The following is a 17,171-nucleotide window of genomic DNA, read 5'->3' on the forward strand; positions in this document are numbered from 1 at the left end:
CATGAGTAGAGGCTCTGGATTCCCATGAGTAGCCTGCACAGGGTCATGGGTAGCTCACAGATGGCTGTGAGAAGCCCCTGGATGACCACAAGGAGCCCCTGGCTGGCTGTCAGTAGCCCCTGATGGCCATGTGCAGCCCTTGGATGGCCACAAGGAGCCCCAGATGGTCCTGAGCAGCCTGGCAGCAGCCCCTGGATGGCCAAAAGGAGCCCCCTGGCTGGCTGTCAGTAGCCCCTGATGGCCACGTGTAGCCCCTGCATGGCCACAAGGAGCCCCAGGCAGCCCTGAGCAGCCTGGCAGCAGCCCCTGATGGCCAAAAGGAGCCCCCTGGCTGGCTGTCAGTAGCTCTGATGCCCACAAGGAGCCCACTGGCTGGCTGTCAGTAGCCCCTGATGGCCACATGTAGTCCCTGGATGGCCACAAGGAGCCCCAGGTGGTCCCAGGTGGTCCTGAGTAGCCTGGCAGCAGCCGCTGATGGCTGTAAGTAACCCCAGGATGGCCACAAGGAGCCCCTGGCTGGCTGTCAGTAGCTCTGATGCCCACAAGGAGCCCCTGGCTGGCTGTCAGTAGCTCTGATGCCCACAAGGAGCCCACTGGCTGGCTGTCAGTAGCCCCTGATGGCCACAAGGAGCCCCAGGTGGTCCTGAGTAGCCTGGCAGCAGCCCCTGATAGCCACAAGGAGCTCCCTGGCTGGCTGGAAGGCTACAGGTAGCCCCAGGATGGAGCTGGATTGCCATGAGTAGCCTGCAGAGAGTCATGAGTAGTCCCTGCATGAGCACAAGTAGCCACTGGATAAATGTAGCCCTTTTAGCCCTTTTGAATGATCATGAGCAGCCCCTGGTGACCCTCAGTAGCCCACACAAGGCTGTCAGTAGCCCTGCTGCAGTCCTGACCCCACCAAGGCCCCACGTGGCCAAATCCAGGGCAATGTCACCCCCCCAGCCAAGCACCCATGTGCCAGCGAGGGCTCAGAGCTTCCCACTCTGCTCCCACCAGCCTTTGCTGCTCAGGAAACAGCTAATTAGCTGCTCCTGCTAATTAACCCGAGTCCTCCCTCCTGCTCCCAACTGCTCCTTTCTGCAGAGCATTCACAGCTGCTAATTAAAATCCCAAAGTCCTTTGGCTGGAGGAGCTGGTGGCTGCCAGGGCAGCAGGTTCCTGCACACGGGGTCAGAGAGCAGGAATGGGGGTCCCCAGACAGAGCCCCCCACCCCTCCCTCTTCCCAGTGAAGCCCAGTGTGGTGCTGTGGATGGGCAGAGGAGTTGGGGGAGCTGCCCTGGAGCTGCTGGGTGGGGTGGGGGACAGCACACCACAATTTAAAGGCTGTGGCGCCTGCCCCACCCTAGCAGTCCCTCTCCTCCTTGCTGGGAACTCAGCCAGCAGGATGGGATGGGGCTCCTCCAGCTCCCACCTGCCGGGGTGAGCCACATCTGAGCTGGGAATGTGTCTGGATCCCACTTCAGAGCCAAATTCCAGAGAGCTCAGCCAGGGACAGTGGGGACATGCACGGAGACCCTGCCCTTCACAGAACCCCCAAACCCTCCCTGCACACCCTGAGAGCTGAGCAATCCCCCTGGGAGAACCCAGTGGTTCCTCCGGGTGCCTTCCAGCAGCTCCCAAGGCTCTCAGTGGACCCACATGGAAATTCTTCCCTTCACAGAACCCCCAAACTTTCCCTGCACACCCCAAGAGCTGAGCAATTCCCCCGGGAGAACCAAAATCATCCCTCCAGGTGCCTTCCAGTAGCCCCTGAGACTCTCAGTGGACCCTCATGGAAACCCTGCCCTTCTCAGAACCCCCAAACCCACACACCCCAAGATCCGAGCAATCCCCCTGCGAGAACCAAAATCATCCCTCCAGGTGTCTTCCAGCAGCCCCCGAGGCTCTCAGTGGACCCACACGGAGATTGTGCCCTTCTCAGAACCCCCAAGCCCTCCCTGCACACCCCGAGAGCGGAGTGCTTCCCCTGGGAGAACCAAAATCATCCCTCCAGGTGTCTTCCAGTAGCCCCTGAGGCTCTCAGTGGACCCACACGGAGATTGTGCCCTTCTCAGAACCCCCAAGCCCTCCCTGCACACCCCAAGAGCTGAGCGATTCCCCCAGGAGAACCAAAATCATTCCTCTGGGTGCCTTCCAGCAGCCCCTGAGGCTCTCAGTGGACCCTCATGGAAATCCTTCCCTTCACAGAACCCCCATCAGCGAGAGCTGGGTGATCCCCAGGGAGAACCCAGTGACTTCTCCAGGTGCCTTCCAGCAGCCCCCAAGGCTCCCTGTGCCCGCACCCCCAGAGACCCCCGGCCCCATCGTGTCCCAGGTCACACACAGCACGGCCAGCACCGTCCTGGGGTCACACACAGGACAGCCAGCACTGTCCCCGGTCACACACAGCATGGCCAGCACTGTCCCGGGGTCACACACAGCACGGCCAGCACTGTCCCGGGGTCACACACAGCACGGCCAGCACCATCCTGGGGTCACACACAGGACAGCCAGCACTGTCCCAGGTCACACACAGCACTGTCCCCGGTCACACACAGCACGGCCAGCACCATCCCGGGGTCACACACAGCACCGTCCGGTGTCACACAGCACGACCAGCACCGTCCCGGGCCTTTATTCGGCTCCCAGGCGCAGCCCCCGCCGCCGCAGGTCGGCCCTCGCCGCCTTGATGTGCTCCTGCAGCTCGGCCGCCGCCTCCTCGCAGTCGTTGAAGGTGGCCAGGCGGTAGCCCACGGTGGCCAGGGAGTAGCAGCCGAAGGCCACGAGCAGGTAGACGGGCAGCGGCAGCAGCGCCTGGCGGAGCGGGGCCGGCGGCTGCAGCCCCGGCGGGGCCAGAGCCAGCGCGGCCCAGGCCGAGCCCAGCAGGGCCAGTCCGCAGAGCCACTGCGCCAGCTTGGTCATGGCGGCCTGAGGGGAGAGGAGAGTGGGAGAGCCGTGAGAGGAACAGGGGAGAAAACGGGAGAGGGGCAGAGAAAGAAGGAGGGGGGGACCGGGAGAGACGGAGCGCCCCGCACCGGGCCCAGTCTCCCCCGGGGCCTCTTGACCCCAGTTGGAGCGCGGTCCCAATTCCCCCTGGGCCTCCACCCGCCGGACCGAGCCCTCCCCAAAGACCCAGAACCCGAACCCGAAACCGGACACGGACACGGACACGGACACGGACACGGACACGGACACGGACACGGACACGGACACGGACCGGGACCCGGGCCCTGCCCCACCCCCACCTGGCTCGGTCCCGCTCCCGGTGCCGGTCCCGCTCCCCGCCCGGCGCAGTGATGACGTCACTGCAGCGCCGCGCGCGCGAGGGCTGCCGGGAATCGTAGTTCGGCCGAGCGGGGGCGGAGCGCGCCCCCTGCTGGCGGGGCACGGCAGCACCGGGAGCCCTCCGGGAGCCCCGGTGCGGCCCCGCTGCCGGTGCGGCAGGAAGCGCCGGGCTTTGTGGGCCGCCGCCGGGGCCGCAGGAAGCATCTGGTTTCCTCTACGTCCGGTCAGAGGGGGTGCCAGGGAGCCAGCGTGGGAGCGAGTCCCGCCCGCCCTCCCACGGCTGCGGGAACCGCGCCGTTCCCACCCTCCCCCCGCACAACCGGGCAGCCCCGGTGCCCCCCCCGCGGTGTCGTGCAGAGGGCACAGACGGGTCTGTGATGCCCTGCCAAGGGCAGCATCCTGAGCTGTGCCAGCACAGCTGGGGCTGGACCCCCACAGCCCCCTGCCCACTCCAGTCTGCTCCAATCCTGGCTCTGCTGGGATCTTCCTCCCTGGCAAGTCCGGGCACACAGGGTGCCAGCAGCACATCTCCCACCTTTGGCCACCTCTGGGCAATCCAAAACCTACCCCAGGCTCCAGGGCCGCTTCCAGCCACACTGGCACACAGCAGGGCCAGGAGCTGGGCTGGCAGCTGGCACAGGGGACAAGCAGCTACAAAGAAATGGCTTTATTGGGCAGGGGGGGGTCCTGGATCGGCCACAGGGAGGGGGCTGCCCCAGGAAGGGGCAGCAGGACATCAATTTCTCTTCCTGCCCTTGCCAACAGCCTTGGCAGGAGGAGCGACGGGCGCTGTGGACTGGTAGAGAGTGGAGGAGATCTTGTTGATGTAGTAGAGACCCACCATGGAGAAGATGAGGCTACAGGGGCAGAAGGGCAGAGGCTGCTCAGCTGCTGGGGGCAGCAACATGCCAGGCTCACCCCAACACCTTTCCCTGGGTCCCATTCCCTGCCCTTCCTAAAACAACAATTTCCCCCTGGACCCCACTCCCCTGCCCTTCCCAAACTCTTTCCCCTTTCTAAACCACACTCTTCTGCCCTTTCTAAACCAACAATTTCTCCTTGGATCCCACTGTGCTGCCCTTTCTAAACCAACAATTTCCCCTTGGATCCCATTCTCCTGCCCTTCCCAAACACCCTCCCTTGAATCCTGCTCTCCTGCCTTTCCTAAACCAACAATTTCCCCCTGGATCCCACTGTGCTGCCCTTCTTAAACACTTTCCCCTTGGATCCCACTCTCCTGCCCTTCCTAAACCAACAATTCCCATTGGATCCCACTCTCCTGCCCCTCCTAAATACCCTCCCTTGGATCCCACTCCCCTGCCCTTCCCAAACCTACACTTTCTCCTTGGATCCTATTCTCCTGCCCTTCCCAAACACCCTCCCTTGGATCTCACTGTGCTGCCCTTCCTAAACCAACAATTTCCCCTTGGATCCCATTCCCCTGCCCTTTCTAAACCCACATTTTCTCCTTGAATCCCACTCTCCTGTCCTTCCTGAACCAATTTCCCCTCAGATCCCACTCTCCTGCCCTCCCCACCAGCCCCCTGATGCTCCCTGCTCAGCCTCCTGCCGCCCTCCCAGTGTCCCCTGTGCCCCCTCAGTGTCCCCTCGGTCACTCCCACCCCCCCAGGGCACCTCTGGACCTACCAGGTGGTCACACAGACCCTGTGGATGAGGCCAGAGGCGAACAGGGCCAGCAAGAGGCAGGTGAGGACTGTGGAGAACCAGGAGACACACGGTGCTGCAGGGCTGCCCTTGGGGATGGAGGGGCAGCAGAATTTCCCCCAGACCCCAGAAAAAGCTCAAGAGGAGCTGCCACAGTTGCAGGGCAGGGCTGGGACTGTCCAGTGCCACTGCTGGGGCACCCCCAGCCCTTTGGTCACCTCCGTGTCCCCCCCAGGCTCCCCCAACACTCACTCTCAGGGAATATCTTGGCCTGGAAGCCCTTCCCAAAGATGAGGTTCTCCAGGTTGTTGAAGGCCTGGGTGTGGAGTTAAGGCACACAACGGGATCCTGCTGCCCCCATTTCCCATCCTCCCTGACCTCTGGAGGGTGTGAGGGACAGTTTGGGGGTGCAATGGGGGGGGGGGGGTGTAATGGGGAGGGCACCAAGGCCAGTTTGGGGGTGTAATGGGGAGGGCACCAAGGCCAGTTTGGGGGTGTAATGGGGAGGGCATCAGGCCCAGTTTGGGGGTGCAGTGAGGGCCATAAAGGGTGCAATGGGGAGGGCACCAAGGCCAGTTTGGGGGTCAATGGGTGCAATGGAGGGGGTGTAATGGAGAGGGAATCAGGCCCAGTTTGGGGGTGCAGTGAGAGCCAAAGGGGGTGTAATGGGGGGAGAGTATTAGGCCCAGTTTGGGGGTGCAAAGGGGAGGGCACCAGGGCCAGTTTGGGTGTGCAGTGAGTGACAAAGGGGTGCAATGTGGGGAGGGCACCAGGCTCAGTTTGGGGGTGCAGTGAGGGCCATAAAGGGTGCAATGGGGAGGGCACCAAGGCCAGTTTGGGGGTCAATGGGTGCAATGGAGGGGGTGTAATGGAGAGGGAATCAGGCCCAGTTTGGGGGTGCAGTGAGAGCCAAAGGGGGTGTAATGGGGGGAGAGTATTAGGCCCAGTTTGGGGGTGCAAAGGGGAGGGCACCAGGGCCAGTTTGGGTGTGCAGTGAGTGACAAAGGGGTGCAATGTGGGGAGGGCACCAGGCTCAGTTTGGGGGTGCAGTGAGGGCCAGAGGAGGGTGTAATGGGGAGGGCACCAAGGCCAGTTTGGGGGTGCCATGGGGAGAGCACCAGGGCAGTTTGGGGGTGCAGAGAGGGTCACAGGGGGGTGTAATGGGGCACCAAGGCCAGTTTGGGGGTGCAGTGAGGAAGGCAGTGGGGGGGTGCTATGGGGGCTGCTCCCCACTACCCCTGTGCTCCCGTTCCCAGCCCACCATCCCCTGCAGCCCCTCCGGTGTCCCCGGGATGCCGTGAGGGAGCAGACGAAGAGCGCCGAGCCCAGCAGCCCGCCCTGGATGGTGAGCCACTCGGTGGAGGCCAACTGCCGGCTGTACATCTGCATCCCTGCGAACAGCAGCAGCGACAGCAGCGACGACAGCGCCAGCGACGTGCCCGTGCCTACGGCTGAGTCCCGGGGCCGCCTCAGCACCGGCACCGGGGCTGAGCTCAGGGCCGTGCTGTGCCCCCCTTCCCCCAGCCCAGCTTCTCCGCAGCTCCCGTTAACCCCGTTATCCCCGTGCCCCCAATACCCTCCTGTGCCATCACACCTCCATTCCCTGTTCCCGTTACCCCCGGCCCCGGTACCCCCTGCTCCCGTTAACCCCGTTATCCCCGTGCCCCCAATATCCTCCTGTGCCATCCCACCTCCATTCCCTCTCCCCACTGCCCCCCGCCCCGTTACTCCCGTGCCCCGGTACCGCCAGTTCCCCCTCCTTTCCCGTCCCCCCGCTATCCCTGATACTCCTCCCGCCTCGGTTACCCCCGTTACGCCCCCGTTACCCCTCGTGCCCCCGGCATTCCCATCACCACCCCAGTCTCCGTGCCCCCCCCCATTCCCCCCCGTTCCCCGTTCCCCCTCGTGCCCCTCCCGTTACCCATGGTGCCCCCAGCCCGTCCCGGTGCCGCTCCCGGTGCCGCCGTTCCGCGCATGCGCACTCCGCCCGCGCGCAGGAGGGACACGGCAGCAGCGCCCGGGACGCGCCACTGCGCATGCGCGGGAGGCCCCGCCCCTCCCAGCTTGCCCCCCCTGGCGGCCGGGAGTGGCACTGCAAGTCCGGAGCGCCCTCTGGCGCCGGGGACGGGAACAGCGCGGGGACGGGACCCCTGCACCGAGCACCGGCCTCGGTACCGGCACCGGGACCCCCCTCGGGAACGCCCCCGGGAGCACCGCCGGTACCGGTGCCTTGCTCATCCTGCCCGCAGCCCGCCCCTGGCGCCGCTCCTCGAGTGTCGCTCCTCGGGGGATGCCCGGGGGTACGGCGAGAGCATCCCCGCGCCGCTCCCCCCAACCCCACACCGGTGCCGCCCCTCCGGTGTCTCCACCGCCCTCCGGTGCCGGCGGGGCGGGCGCCGCCGAGCATGCGCGCCGCCGCCCCCCGCCCTCCCCCCGGCTCCGCCGCTCCCTGCAACACACCGGGGCGATCGCGGCCGCCGCTGCTGCCGCCGCCGCCGCAGGCACGGGCGCGGGTAGCGGAGCCATGGCCGAGGGCGAGGACCTGCAGACCTTCACCTCCATCATGGACGCGCTCGTCCGCATCAGCGTGAGCGGCCGCGGTGGCGGCGGGGGGGCGGACAGGGGTCCTCCGGGACCGGGTCGCCGTGGCAACGCGGCGGGGACTGGGGGGGAGGGCGATGCCCTTGAGGGGTGGGCGGGCAGCGGACCCGCACCCCGACTCACCGCAGCGACCCCCGGGCATCCCCCGGCATCGGGACCCCCCCACACCGAGCCGTGGTCGAGCCGGGAGCACCGGGTGCCGAGAGGGCGGCCCCATCCCGGCCCCGGTCTTGGTGCCCAGCCCGGTCCTGGCGCCGGTCCCAGGGCTCTGCTGTGGGTCCAGCTCCAGTCCCCATCCCAGCCCCCATCGCCATCCTGGCCCCCATCTCCCTCTCCATCCCAGTTCCAATCCCACACCCATCCCAGTCCCCATCCCCATCCCAGCCCTGGGCCTAATCCTGGCACTATTCCCAGTGCTGGTCCTCATCCCCATCCCAGCCACCATCCCAGCCCTGGGCCCATCCTGGTACTGATCCCAGTAGTGGCCCCCATCCCCATTGCACTGCCAGTCCTGATACTGGTCTGATCCTGGGCACAGCCCCAATCCCATCCCCACACCAGGCCTGGGTCCCATCCGGGTTCTGATCCCAGTCTTGGTGCTGATTCTGCCCATGCTGCTGCTCCCAGGCCTGATCCTGGCTCTGATGTTGGTCCCTGTCCTCATCATCCCCCCATCCCTGCTCTGCTCCTGGCTCTGGTGCTGCTCCCAGGCCTGATCCTGACCCTGCTGTGATCCCAGCCTCAGCCCCCAGCCCCATCCCAGTGCTGATCCTGGTTCTGACCGTGCTGCTGCCCCCAGGCCTGATCCTGGCTTTGATGCTGGTCCTGGTGCCAGTGCTGGCCCCAGTCCTGGTCCTGCTGTGGCCCCAATTTCCACCCCCAGTCCAGCCCTGGGCTTCATCCTGCTGCTGGCCCTGACTTCCAGGCCTCATCCTGGCCATGATGCTGGCCCCAGCCCTCGCCCCTATCCCAGTGCTGCTCCTGACGCTGGCCCTGCTCCTGGCTGTGGTTCCAGTGCTGGCCCTGATCTCGGCCCTGCTGCTGATCCCAGCTCCATTCCTCATCTCAGTGGCAGCCCTGATCCTCATCCTGCTGCTGCTCCTGGTGTTTGTCCTCATCCCATCCCTGGTGCTGGTCCCAGGCCTATTGTTGCCCTGATGATGGTCCCAGTCCTTGTCTCCATCCCAGCTTGGTTCCCAGTACTGGTCCTGATCCTGATCCTTGCCCTGGTGTTAATTACAGGCCCTGGTGCTTATCCCAGCCCTGATGTTGATCCTGGCCAAGGTGCTGGTCCTGGCCCTGGCCCTAGTGCTAGTCCCAGGCCCTGATTCTGATCTCAGCCCTGATGTTGGTCCTGACCCTGATCCTGGCCCTCGTGCTGATCTCAGCCCTGATATTGATCCTGGCCCTGATGTTGATCCTGGCCCAGGTGCTGGTCCTGGCCCTAGTGCTGGTCCCAGGCCCTGATCCCAGCCTTAGTGATGGTCCCAGCCCTGATGCTGATCCTATCCCTGGTGCTGGTCTTGGCCCTGATCCTGGTCCTGGTGCTGATCTCAGCCCTGATGCTGATCCTGGTCCTGATCATGGCCCTGATGCTGTTCCCAGGCCCTGATCCCAGCCATGGTGCTAATCTCAGTCCTGGTGCTGATCCTGGTCCTGGTGCTGGTCTCAGCCCTGGTCTCAACCCTGATGCTGATCCTGGCCCTGGTGCTGGTCCTGGCCCTGATCCTGGTCCTGGTCTCAGCCCAGATCCTGGTCCTAGCCCTGGCCCCGATCCTGCTCCTGGCCCTGATCCTGGCCCTGATGCTGATCTCAGCCCTGATTCTGGTCCTGGTTCTGGTCCTGGTTCTGGCCCTGATCCTGGCCCTGATGCTGATCTCAGCCCTGATTCTGGCCCTGATGCTGATCTCAGCCCCGGTACTGGTCCCATCTGGTCCAGCCCCGCTGTCCCCAGCGGGTGACGCTCCCCTCTCTCCTCAGACCAGCATGAAGAACATGGAGCGGGAGCTGGTGTGCCCGGTGTGCAAGGAGATGTACAAGCAGCCGCTGGCCCTGCCCTGCACCCACAACGTGTGCCACGTGTGTGCCAGCGAGGTGCTGCTGCAGCACGGCCACCTGTACTGCGACCCCACCTCCGAGCCCACCTCGCCCGCCGCCACCCCCTCCACCCGCAGCCCCCGCCTGGGCCGCAGGGCTGTCCCCAAACCCGACCGGCTGGACCGCCTCCTCAAGTCAGGTGGGGCTGGAGGGGCTGGAGGAGGGACAGCAAGGGGAGACAGGGATGGCTGGAGACAGCGGGGAAGGCTGAGGGGGTGGGGACAGGGAGGGGTTTGGGACAGCCAAAAGGGATGGGGACAGGGATGGCTGGAGGGGTTTGGGACAGCCGGAGGGGATGGGGACAGCTGGAGGGGACAGGGATGGATGGAGGAGAAGGGGATGGCTGGAGGGGACAGGGATGGATGGTTGGAGAAGATGGGGACAGGGCTGGAGAGGACAGGGGTCGCTGAGGGGATGGGGACAGGGATGACTGGAGAGGTTGGGAAAACTGGAGGGGATGAGGACAACTGGAGGGGACAGAGATGGCTGGAGGAGAGGGGGATGGCTGGAGGGGACAGAGATGACTGGAGAGGACAGGGATGGCTGGAGGGGGGACAAGGGTGACTGGAGGGGACAGGGATGGCTGGAGAGGATGAGGACAGAGATGGCTGGAAGGCACAGGGATGGATGGATGGAGGAGAAGTGAATGACTGGAGGGAATTGCAGTAGGAATAGTAACAACAGAAGGGGTGAGGATGGCAGGAAAGGACGGGGACAGGGATGGCTGGAGAGGTTGGGAGCAGGGACAACAGGAAGGGATGGAGGTGAGGATGGGGCTTTTTGCCCTGCTGACCCCCATCCCCTCCTCCCTCCCACAGGCTTTGGCACCTACCCGGGGCGCAAGCGGGGCGCCGTGCACCCGCAGACCGTCAGCTTCCCGTGCCCCGCCTGCCAGCAGGACGTGGACCTGGGTGAGCGGGGCCTGGGCAGCCTCTTCCGCAACCTGACCCTGGAGCGGGTGGTGGAGCGCTACCGGCAGACCATCAACATCAGCGCCGCCATCATGTGCCAGTTCTGCAAGCCCCCGCAGCTGGAGGCCACCAAGGGCTGCACAGAGTGCAAGTCCAGCTTCTGCAATGAGTGCTTCAAGCTCTACCACCCCTGGGGCACGCAGAAAGCCCAGCATGAGCCCACGCCCCCCACCCTCACCTTCCGCCCTAAGGTGGGTCCTCCTGCCCGCCTTAATCCTCTTGATTAAGGCTGAGAGGGTTGGGATTGTTCAGCCTGGAGAGGAGAAGATTTGAGATTACCAAATTGTGGCCTTCTGGTGTCTGAAGGGAGCTTTTGAAAGGATGGGGCAAGACTGTTTACAAGAGCCTGGAGTGACAGGATAAAGGGCATTAGATTCAGATTGAGAGAGAGTAAGTTTAGGTTAGAAATTAGGAAAAAATTCTTGTAGTGAGGGTGGTGTGGTCCTGGGACAAGTTGCCCGTGGAAGTTGTGAATGCCACAGCCCTGGAAGTGTTCAAGGCCAAGGTGGGGCTCTGAGCAATGGGGTCTGGTTGAGGATGTCCCTGCTCATGTCAGGCAGGTTAGAACAAGGTCTTCAAGGTCCCCTTCCAACCCCAACCATTCTGTGATGCTGAGATCTGGGGTGCAGGGCTGGGACTCTCGAGGGTGGAGGGAGGTGCAGAGCCCTGCTGAGCCCTGCTGTGCTCGTGCAGGGGCTGATGTGCCCGGAGCACAAGGAGGAGGTGACTCACTACTGCAAGACCTGCCAGCGGCTGGTGTGCCAGCTCTGCCGCGTGCGCCGCACCCACACCAGCCACAAGATCACCCCGGTGCTCAGCGCCTACCAGGCCCTCAGGGTAAGGGCTCCTGGGGCCAGGCTGGGGCTCTGTGGGGAATTGGGGGCACCACAGAGCCCCAGTGCAGATGAGGGGTGTGGGGCGAGGGCTGCTGGCACCACGTCTCATCACCTTCCTGCAGGAGAAGCTGACGAAGAGCCTCGCCTACATCTTGAGCAGCCAGGACACGGTGCAGACCCAGATTGCTGAGCTGGAGGAGACAGTGAAGCACACAGAGGTAAGGGCAGAGGGTGCCCATCTGTCCCTGAGTTGTCCCTAGGCAGGAGTGGCACAGCCAGCCCAGTCCCCTCCGATCCCAGGAGGTGCCACACGCTGACCCTGCCATGCCTGTGCCCGGCAGGTAAACGGCTCACAGGCCAAGGAAGAGGTGTCCCAGCTGATCCAGGGGCTCTGTGCCATGCTGGAGGAGAAGCGGGCCACGCTGCTGCAGGCCATCGAGGAGTGCCAGCAGGAACGGCTGGCCAGCCTGCACGGCCAGATCCGGGAGCACCAGGCCATGCTGGAGAACTCGGGCATGGTGGGCTATGCCCAGGAGGTGCTGAAGGAGACTGACCACCCCTGCTTTGTCCAGGCTGCCAAGCAGCTGCACAACAGGTACTGGGCTGCAGGCACAGGGCTGCTGGGGGCGTTGGGACCCTCTGGTACCCGAGGTGCCACCCTGACATCCCCGCTCTCCTGTGCTGCAGGATCCTCAGGGCCACCGATTCGCTGCAGAGCTTCCGTCCTGCAGCCAACGCCTCCTTCAGCCACTTCCAGCTGGATGTCAGCAGGGAGCTGAAGCTGCTCACTGACCTGGCCTTCATCCGAGGTAAAGGCACCGGGACCCGGGCACCGGCTGTGCCCCGTGCCGAGGCACAGCCCCTGCGGGCAGAGCGGGTCCCTGCCCGCCTCGGAGCTGCAGCTCAGCCACGGCTGCCCAGGGCTGCTCGCGGATCTGCCGGTGCCCCCTCCCCGTCAGGGACAGCCCCCGCCCCAGCAGCCCCCAGAGAAACCCCTGCCCTGCCCTGTGCCAGGGCGTCCGGGCCAGGGGCAGGCAGGCAGGGCCATGGTGCCAGGTGAGGGCAGCAGCAGTGCCGCGGGGTGAGTACGGAGCTGCCCCCGCTGCCGGGCAGGCGCTTCCCGCAGGGCAGGAGCCGCGTGGCCCTGCCAGACCCGCTGGCGACACGTTTCAGACCTGCTTCTACCTCTCTTTGTTTATAGGCTGCGGCCGCTGCCGAGGCGTCACCGAAGTAACTGAGGCAAGTCACACCCCTGCCCCAGAGCCGCCCCGCTCTCTCTTCCCATCCCTCCATCCCTCCATCCCGCTCCCGTCCCTGGCCCCGCTCCACCGCCATCCTCCATCCCCGTCCTGCCCGCCAGCGCTGGCAGCCGGTGGCTCTGCCTCCTCCATCTGCCGCCGCTCCTCCTGCCCTCCCGCCCCCTCTCGCCACATTTCCATCCCCATCCTCACCCCATTTCCGTCCCCCTCTCGTCCCATTTCTGTCCCACTCCTTGCTCCATTTCCATCCCTTTCTTGCCCCATTTCTGCCCCCTCTCACCCCATTTCCATCCCCCTCTCGTCCCATTTCTGTCCCACTCCTTGCTCCATTTCCACCCCCTTCCTTGCCCCATTTCTGCCCTGTCTCACCCCATTTCCATCCCCTCTTGCCCTGTTTCCATTTTCTTCCTTGCCCCATTTCTGTTCAGCTCTCACCCCACTTCTGTCCACATCCTCACCTCACTTCTGTCCCATTCGTCATCCAATTTTCTGCCCCCTCCTCATTCCATTTCTGCTCTCCCTTGCCCCATTTCAACCCCATCCTTGCCCTTTTCCCACTTTCTTCTCATCCCGTTTCCATTCCCCCACTCTCAGTTTCCATCCCAGTCTCACCCCATTTCCATCCCAGTCTCACCCCATTTCCATCCTCTTCCTCATGCCATTTTCATTCTCTCCTTGGCCCAGTTCCACCCCTCTCCTTGTTCAACTTTCTTACCCCTCTTGTCCCATTTCCATTCCCTTCCTTGCCCCATATTTGTCCCCCTTCACTCCATTTATGTCCACATTCCTCCCCCATTTATTTTCCCATCTGCACCCTGCAGACAACAAGAGAGACGTTCTCTCCCCCTTTCAACCCATTTCCATCCTCTTCCTCACTCTATTTCCACCCCTCTCCTCATCCCATTTCTTTCCCCCCTCACCCCATTCCCATCTGCCTTCTCACCCCAATTCTATCGTGCTGACCCCATTTCTTTTCCTTTCTGCATCCCATTCCCACCTTGTCCTTGCCCCATTGTTGCCCCATGTCCATTCTCCTTCTCTCTGTATTTCCATCTTACTCTCACCCCATTTCTGTCCTCTTCCTCTCCTATCTCCATCCCTCTCCTTGCCCTATTTCTACCTTCCGCACCATCCAGTTTCCTTTCTCTTCCTTGCCCCATCCCCATTCTTTCCTTACCCCTCTCCCACCTGCCACCCTTCATCTCCCCTCCCCACCCTGCCTCTGTTCCTGCCAGTACCTTCTACCACCCTCCATTCCCATCTCCTCCTCCTCCTCCTCCTCCTCTCCTGCTGCCTCCATTCTCTCTCTCTATCTCTTTCTCTCTCTCTCCTCCCTCCTGACTTGCACTCAGCCTGTCTGGTCCCTGGAGCCCCACAGCAGCAGCTCCTCTGTCTCCCTGACTCTCGCTCTCCTCCGGTGCCGACACACGGTCCTCCGCAGTCAGACCCCTCTAGACTCCGCTGGTTGTGCGTCCGTCCGTCCGTCCGTCCGGAATCCCGGAATGCCCCCTCCCTGCGTCCGGCCGCCTCCCTGCCCACGGGGTGGGGGATGCTGCCTGACGCCCGCTGCCGCCTCTCCCCACAGCGCCTGAGGCCCCCGTCATCGACACGCAACGCACCTACACCTACGACCAGATCTTCCTGTGCTGGCGGCTGCCGCAGCACTCACCACCTGCCTGGCACTACACCGTGGAGTTCCGCAAGACCGACGCCAAGGCCAAGGGGCTGAAGCTGTGGCAGCGGCGGGAGGAGGTCAGGGGCACCTGCGCCCTCGTCGAGTACCTGGACACCGACAGTGTCTACGTGCTCAGGGTGAAGGGCTACAACAAGGCGGGCTTTGGGGATTACAGCGAGGACATCTACCTGCACACGCCGCCCGCCCCAGGTGAGAGGGGATGGGATCACGTCGGGGTCACCAATGGTCACCAAAGGGATATCACCTGCCAGCCCCAGGTGAGAGGAGATGGGATCACGTTGGGGTCACCCATTGTCACCAAAGGGGTATTGCCCATCTGCCCGCCTCGGGTGAGAGGGGATGGAATCACATCAGGGTCACCAATTGTCACCAAAGGGGTGTCACCCACCTGCCAGCCCCAGGTGAGAGGGGATGGGATCATGTCGGGGTCACCAAGTGTGACCAAAGGGGCATTGCCCATCTGCCAGCCCCAGGTGAGAGGAGATGGGATCACATTGGGGTCACCAATGGTCACCAAAGGGATATCACCTGCCAGCCCCAGGTGAGAGGGGATGGGATCACATCAGGGTCACCAATTGTCACCAAAGGGAAGTCACCCACCTGCCAGCCCCAGGTGAGAGGGGATGGGATCACGTCGGGGTCACCAATGTCACCGCAGGGGTACTGGGGACAGACAAAGGTGATATAGAGATTCCATCATCAGAAGGCATGAAAAAAGTTACTTTATTATTAGAAATCTACAGTTCTTATAGAAACAATGGTGGACCTAAGACCTGATTGGCCTTTAGGAATCTTCTCTCACCTGTTGGTCAAGAAGGGACAGCTCCCTCTTGTAAACATCTTTGACAAACAGAGAGTGGCTGCTAGGTGCAGAGATTGAGATAACAATTGTTTTAATTCTTTCTCTGAGCTTTCTCACAGCTTCCCAGGAAAATCCTGGGAAAACTATGTCTCTGTTCAGAGGATACGTGACTACCACAGATGGGTGCTTGGATCAACGCCGGGCGCCCCACTGTGCTGTGCTGCTCACCTTTCTCCTCTTTGTCTGCTCCCCACAGTCCTCAACTTCTTCCTGGACAACCGCTGGGGCTTCAACCGGGACCGGCTGGCCATCAGCAAGGACCAGCGCGCGGTGCGCAGCGTGCCCGGCATCCCCATGCTCTTCGCCGCCGAGCGCCTGATGACCAGCTGCCACCTGTCCATCGACCTGGTCATCGGTGACGTGGCCATCACCCAGGGCAAGAGCTACTGGGCCTGCTGCGTGGACCCCAGCTCCTACCTGGTCAAGGTGGGCGTGGGGCTGGAGAGCAAGCTGCAGGAGTGGTTCCAGGTGCCACAGGATGTGGTGAGCCCCAGGTGAGCTTGGGGGGTGCAGGGTTTGTTCCTACCTCCCCAGCAGGGTGTCAGGGAGCTCCTGGAGGGGACATCTCTCCACTGGACCCAGAACAAACTCCTTCAGCGTTGCTGGGGAGTCCCATGGGCAGCCAGTCCAGCCAGGGGAGCTGCTGGGTGCTGAGGCACCTTCTCAGATGGGTATTGGAGCTGGATCCCTGCACCTGGGTACTCTGCATGGCAGGTGGAGGGGCCACAGGCAGCGCAGGGCCCTCCTGGGTGGGTGCCTGTCCCTGGAGGCGTGGGGAGATCTCCAGCCTGTCCCGTGGGAGGACTCACCTGTCCCCTCTCCACAGGTATGACCCCGACAGTGGCCACGACAGCGGGGCAGAGGACACAACGGTGGAGGCGCCTCCTCCCTACGCCTTCCTCACCATCGGCATGGGCAAGATCCTGCTGTCCCACGGCTCGGCCCTCACATCCCGCGACCCCAACGGCTGCACCGTGCCCCTGCCCCCACGCATTGGCATCTGCCTGGACTACGAGCAGGGCAAGGTGAGCTTCTACGACGCCGTGTCCTTCCGCGAGCTCTGGGAGTGCGGCGTGGACTGCTCGGGGCCCGTCTGCCCCGCCTTCTGCTTCATCGGAGGCGGGGCCCTGCACCTCCAGGAGCTGGTGGCCAACAAGCAGGAGAGGAAAGTGACCATTGGGAACTTTGCCAAGCTGGACTGAGCCACGCCCATGGTCCCCACATGCCCCCGGGCACCCTGCGAGCACCAGGGGGACACAAGTGGCCAGGGAGCAGAGCAGAGCAGGGGTGGCCCCGGCCCTGCCACCACTGGGGACAGGCCAGGTGTTTGTTTTGTGGGATGGGGGGGACTGGGACAGCTTTGCCGTCCCCTCCTCACTCTGTCTGCCTGCCCCTGGCTCCAGCCAGCCCCAGGCTGCTCTGGGCTGGGGCTGTGGGCAGGGCTGGCAGAGGGTCAGCCCTGGAGATGGGTCAGGGAGGGGGACAGGGCTGCGCAGGGAGGGGGGTGGAAGGTGACAGTGGGGTGACAGTGCAGGGGAGAGGCTGGGTGCTGGTTGGGGTGGGGGAGGCAGCTGGGGTGGGGGAGAGGGAGGTGGGGGGAGGCTGGGCTGGAACAAGGTGTGAAGATGTTTTGTAAAATGGCTCATTTTCAACGTGGATCATCTGGCTGCAGCCAGGCACAGCCCCTGCACACAGCCAGCGTGGGGTCCCTCCCGTGGGCTGCTGGGCATCTCAGTGCCTGCCGCCTGCTCTGCCCTGTCCTTGGGGAGCAACGTGCCTGGCCAGCCCTGCACGTGGCCTCAGGGCCACACTTGGCTCCCGTTACACCTCTGGGTGCCCAACCCATGGCCGGGGTGGGCTGGGCCTGCAGGGTCTGGATCTGACCCGCCAGGGAGCCCCAGTGCTGTGGGGGCTGTGCC

General features: G+C 63.7%; 3 protein-coding genes across 4 annotated transcripts; 1 reads left to right on the plus strand and 2 right to left on the minus strand.

Annotated features, from left to right (window-relative positions):
- Positions 1-2,599: 2,599 nt before the first annotated feature.
- On the minus strand, positions 2,600-3,463 carry DPM3 (dolichyl-phosphate mannosyltransferase subunit 3, regulatory). Its single transcript, XM_054651217.2, has 2 exons — positions 3,226-3,463; positions 2,600-2,908 (listed from the first exon to the last, which is right to left on the minus strand). The coding sequence occupies exon 2, from the start codon at positions 2,900-2,902 to the stop codon at positions 2,615-2,617; it is 288 nt and encodes a 95-aa protein (XP_054507192.1). The 5' UTR covers positions 2,903-2,908; positions 3,226-3,463; the 3' UTR covers positions 2,600-2,614.
- A 454-nt stretch (positions 3,464-3,917) lies between these two features.
- Positions 3,918-7,009, minus strand: KRTCAP2 (keratinocyte associated protein 2). Its single transcript, XM_054651216.2, has 5 exons — positions 6,852-7,009; positions 6,227-6,381; positions 5,183-5,246; positions 4,913-4,979; positions 3,918-4,122 (listed from the first exon to the last, which is right to left on the minus strand). The coding sequence occupies exons 1-5, from the start codon at positions 6,904-6,906 to the stop codon at positions 4,002-4,004; spliced, it is 462 nt and encodes a 153-aa protein (XP_054507191.1). The 5' UTR covers positions 6,907-7,009; the 3' UTR covers positions 3,918-4,001.
- Positions 7,010-7,314: 305 nt separating this feature from the next.
- Positions 7,315-16,747, plus strand: TRIM46 (tripartite motif containing 46). Of its 2 annotated transcripts, XM_054651285.2 has the most exons (10): positions 7,332-7,517; positions 9,512-9,767; positions 10,447-10,790; positions 11,293-11,436; positions 11,558-11,653; positions 11,777-12,030; positions 12,123-12,244; positions 14,280-14,579; positions 15,449-15,746; positions 16,079-16,747. In XM_054651285.2, the coding sequence occupies exons 1-10, from the start codon at positions 7,455-7,457 to the stop codon at positions 16,452-16,454; spliced, it is 2,253 nt and encodes a 750-aa protein (XP_054507260.2). In that variant the 5' UTR covers positions 7,332-7,454; the 3' UTR covers positions 16,455-16,747. The 2 variants fall into 2 exon arrangements, with proteins under 2 accessions (XP_077048141.1, XP_054507260.2); XM_077192026.1 differs by lacking the exons at positions 15,449-15,746; positions 16,079-16,747 and having other exon boundaries at positions 7,315-7,517; positions 12,637-14,555.
- Positions 16,748-17,171: the final 424 nt, after the last annotated feature.

Source organism: Agelaius phoeniceus, chromosome 31 (assembly GCF_051311805.1).
Source record: "Agelaius phoeniceus isolate bAgePho1 chromosome 31, bAgePho1.hap1, whole genome shotgun sequence".
Taxonomy (NCBI): Eukaryota; Metazoa; Chordata; class Aves; order Passeriformes; family Icteridae; genus Agelaius; species Agelaius phoeniceus.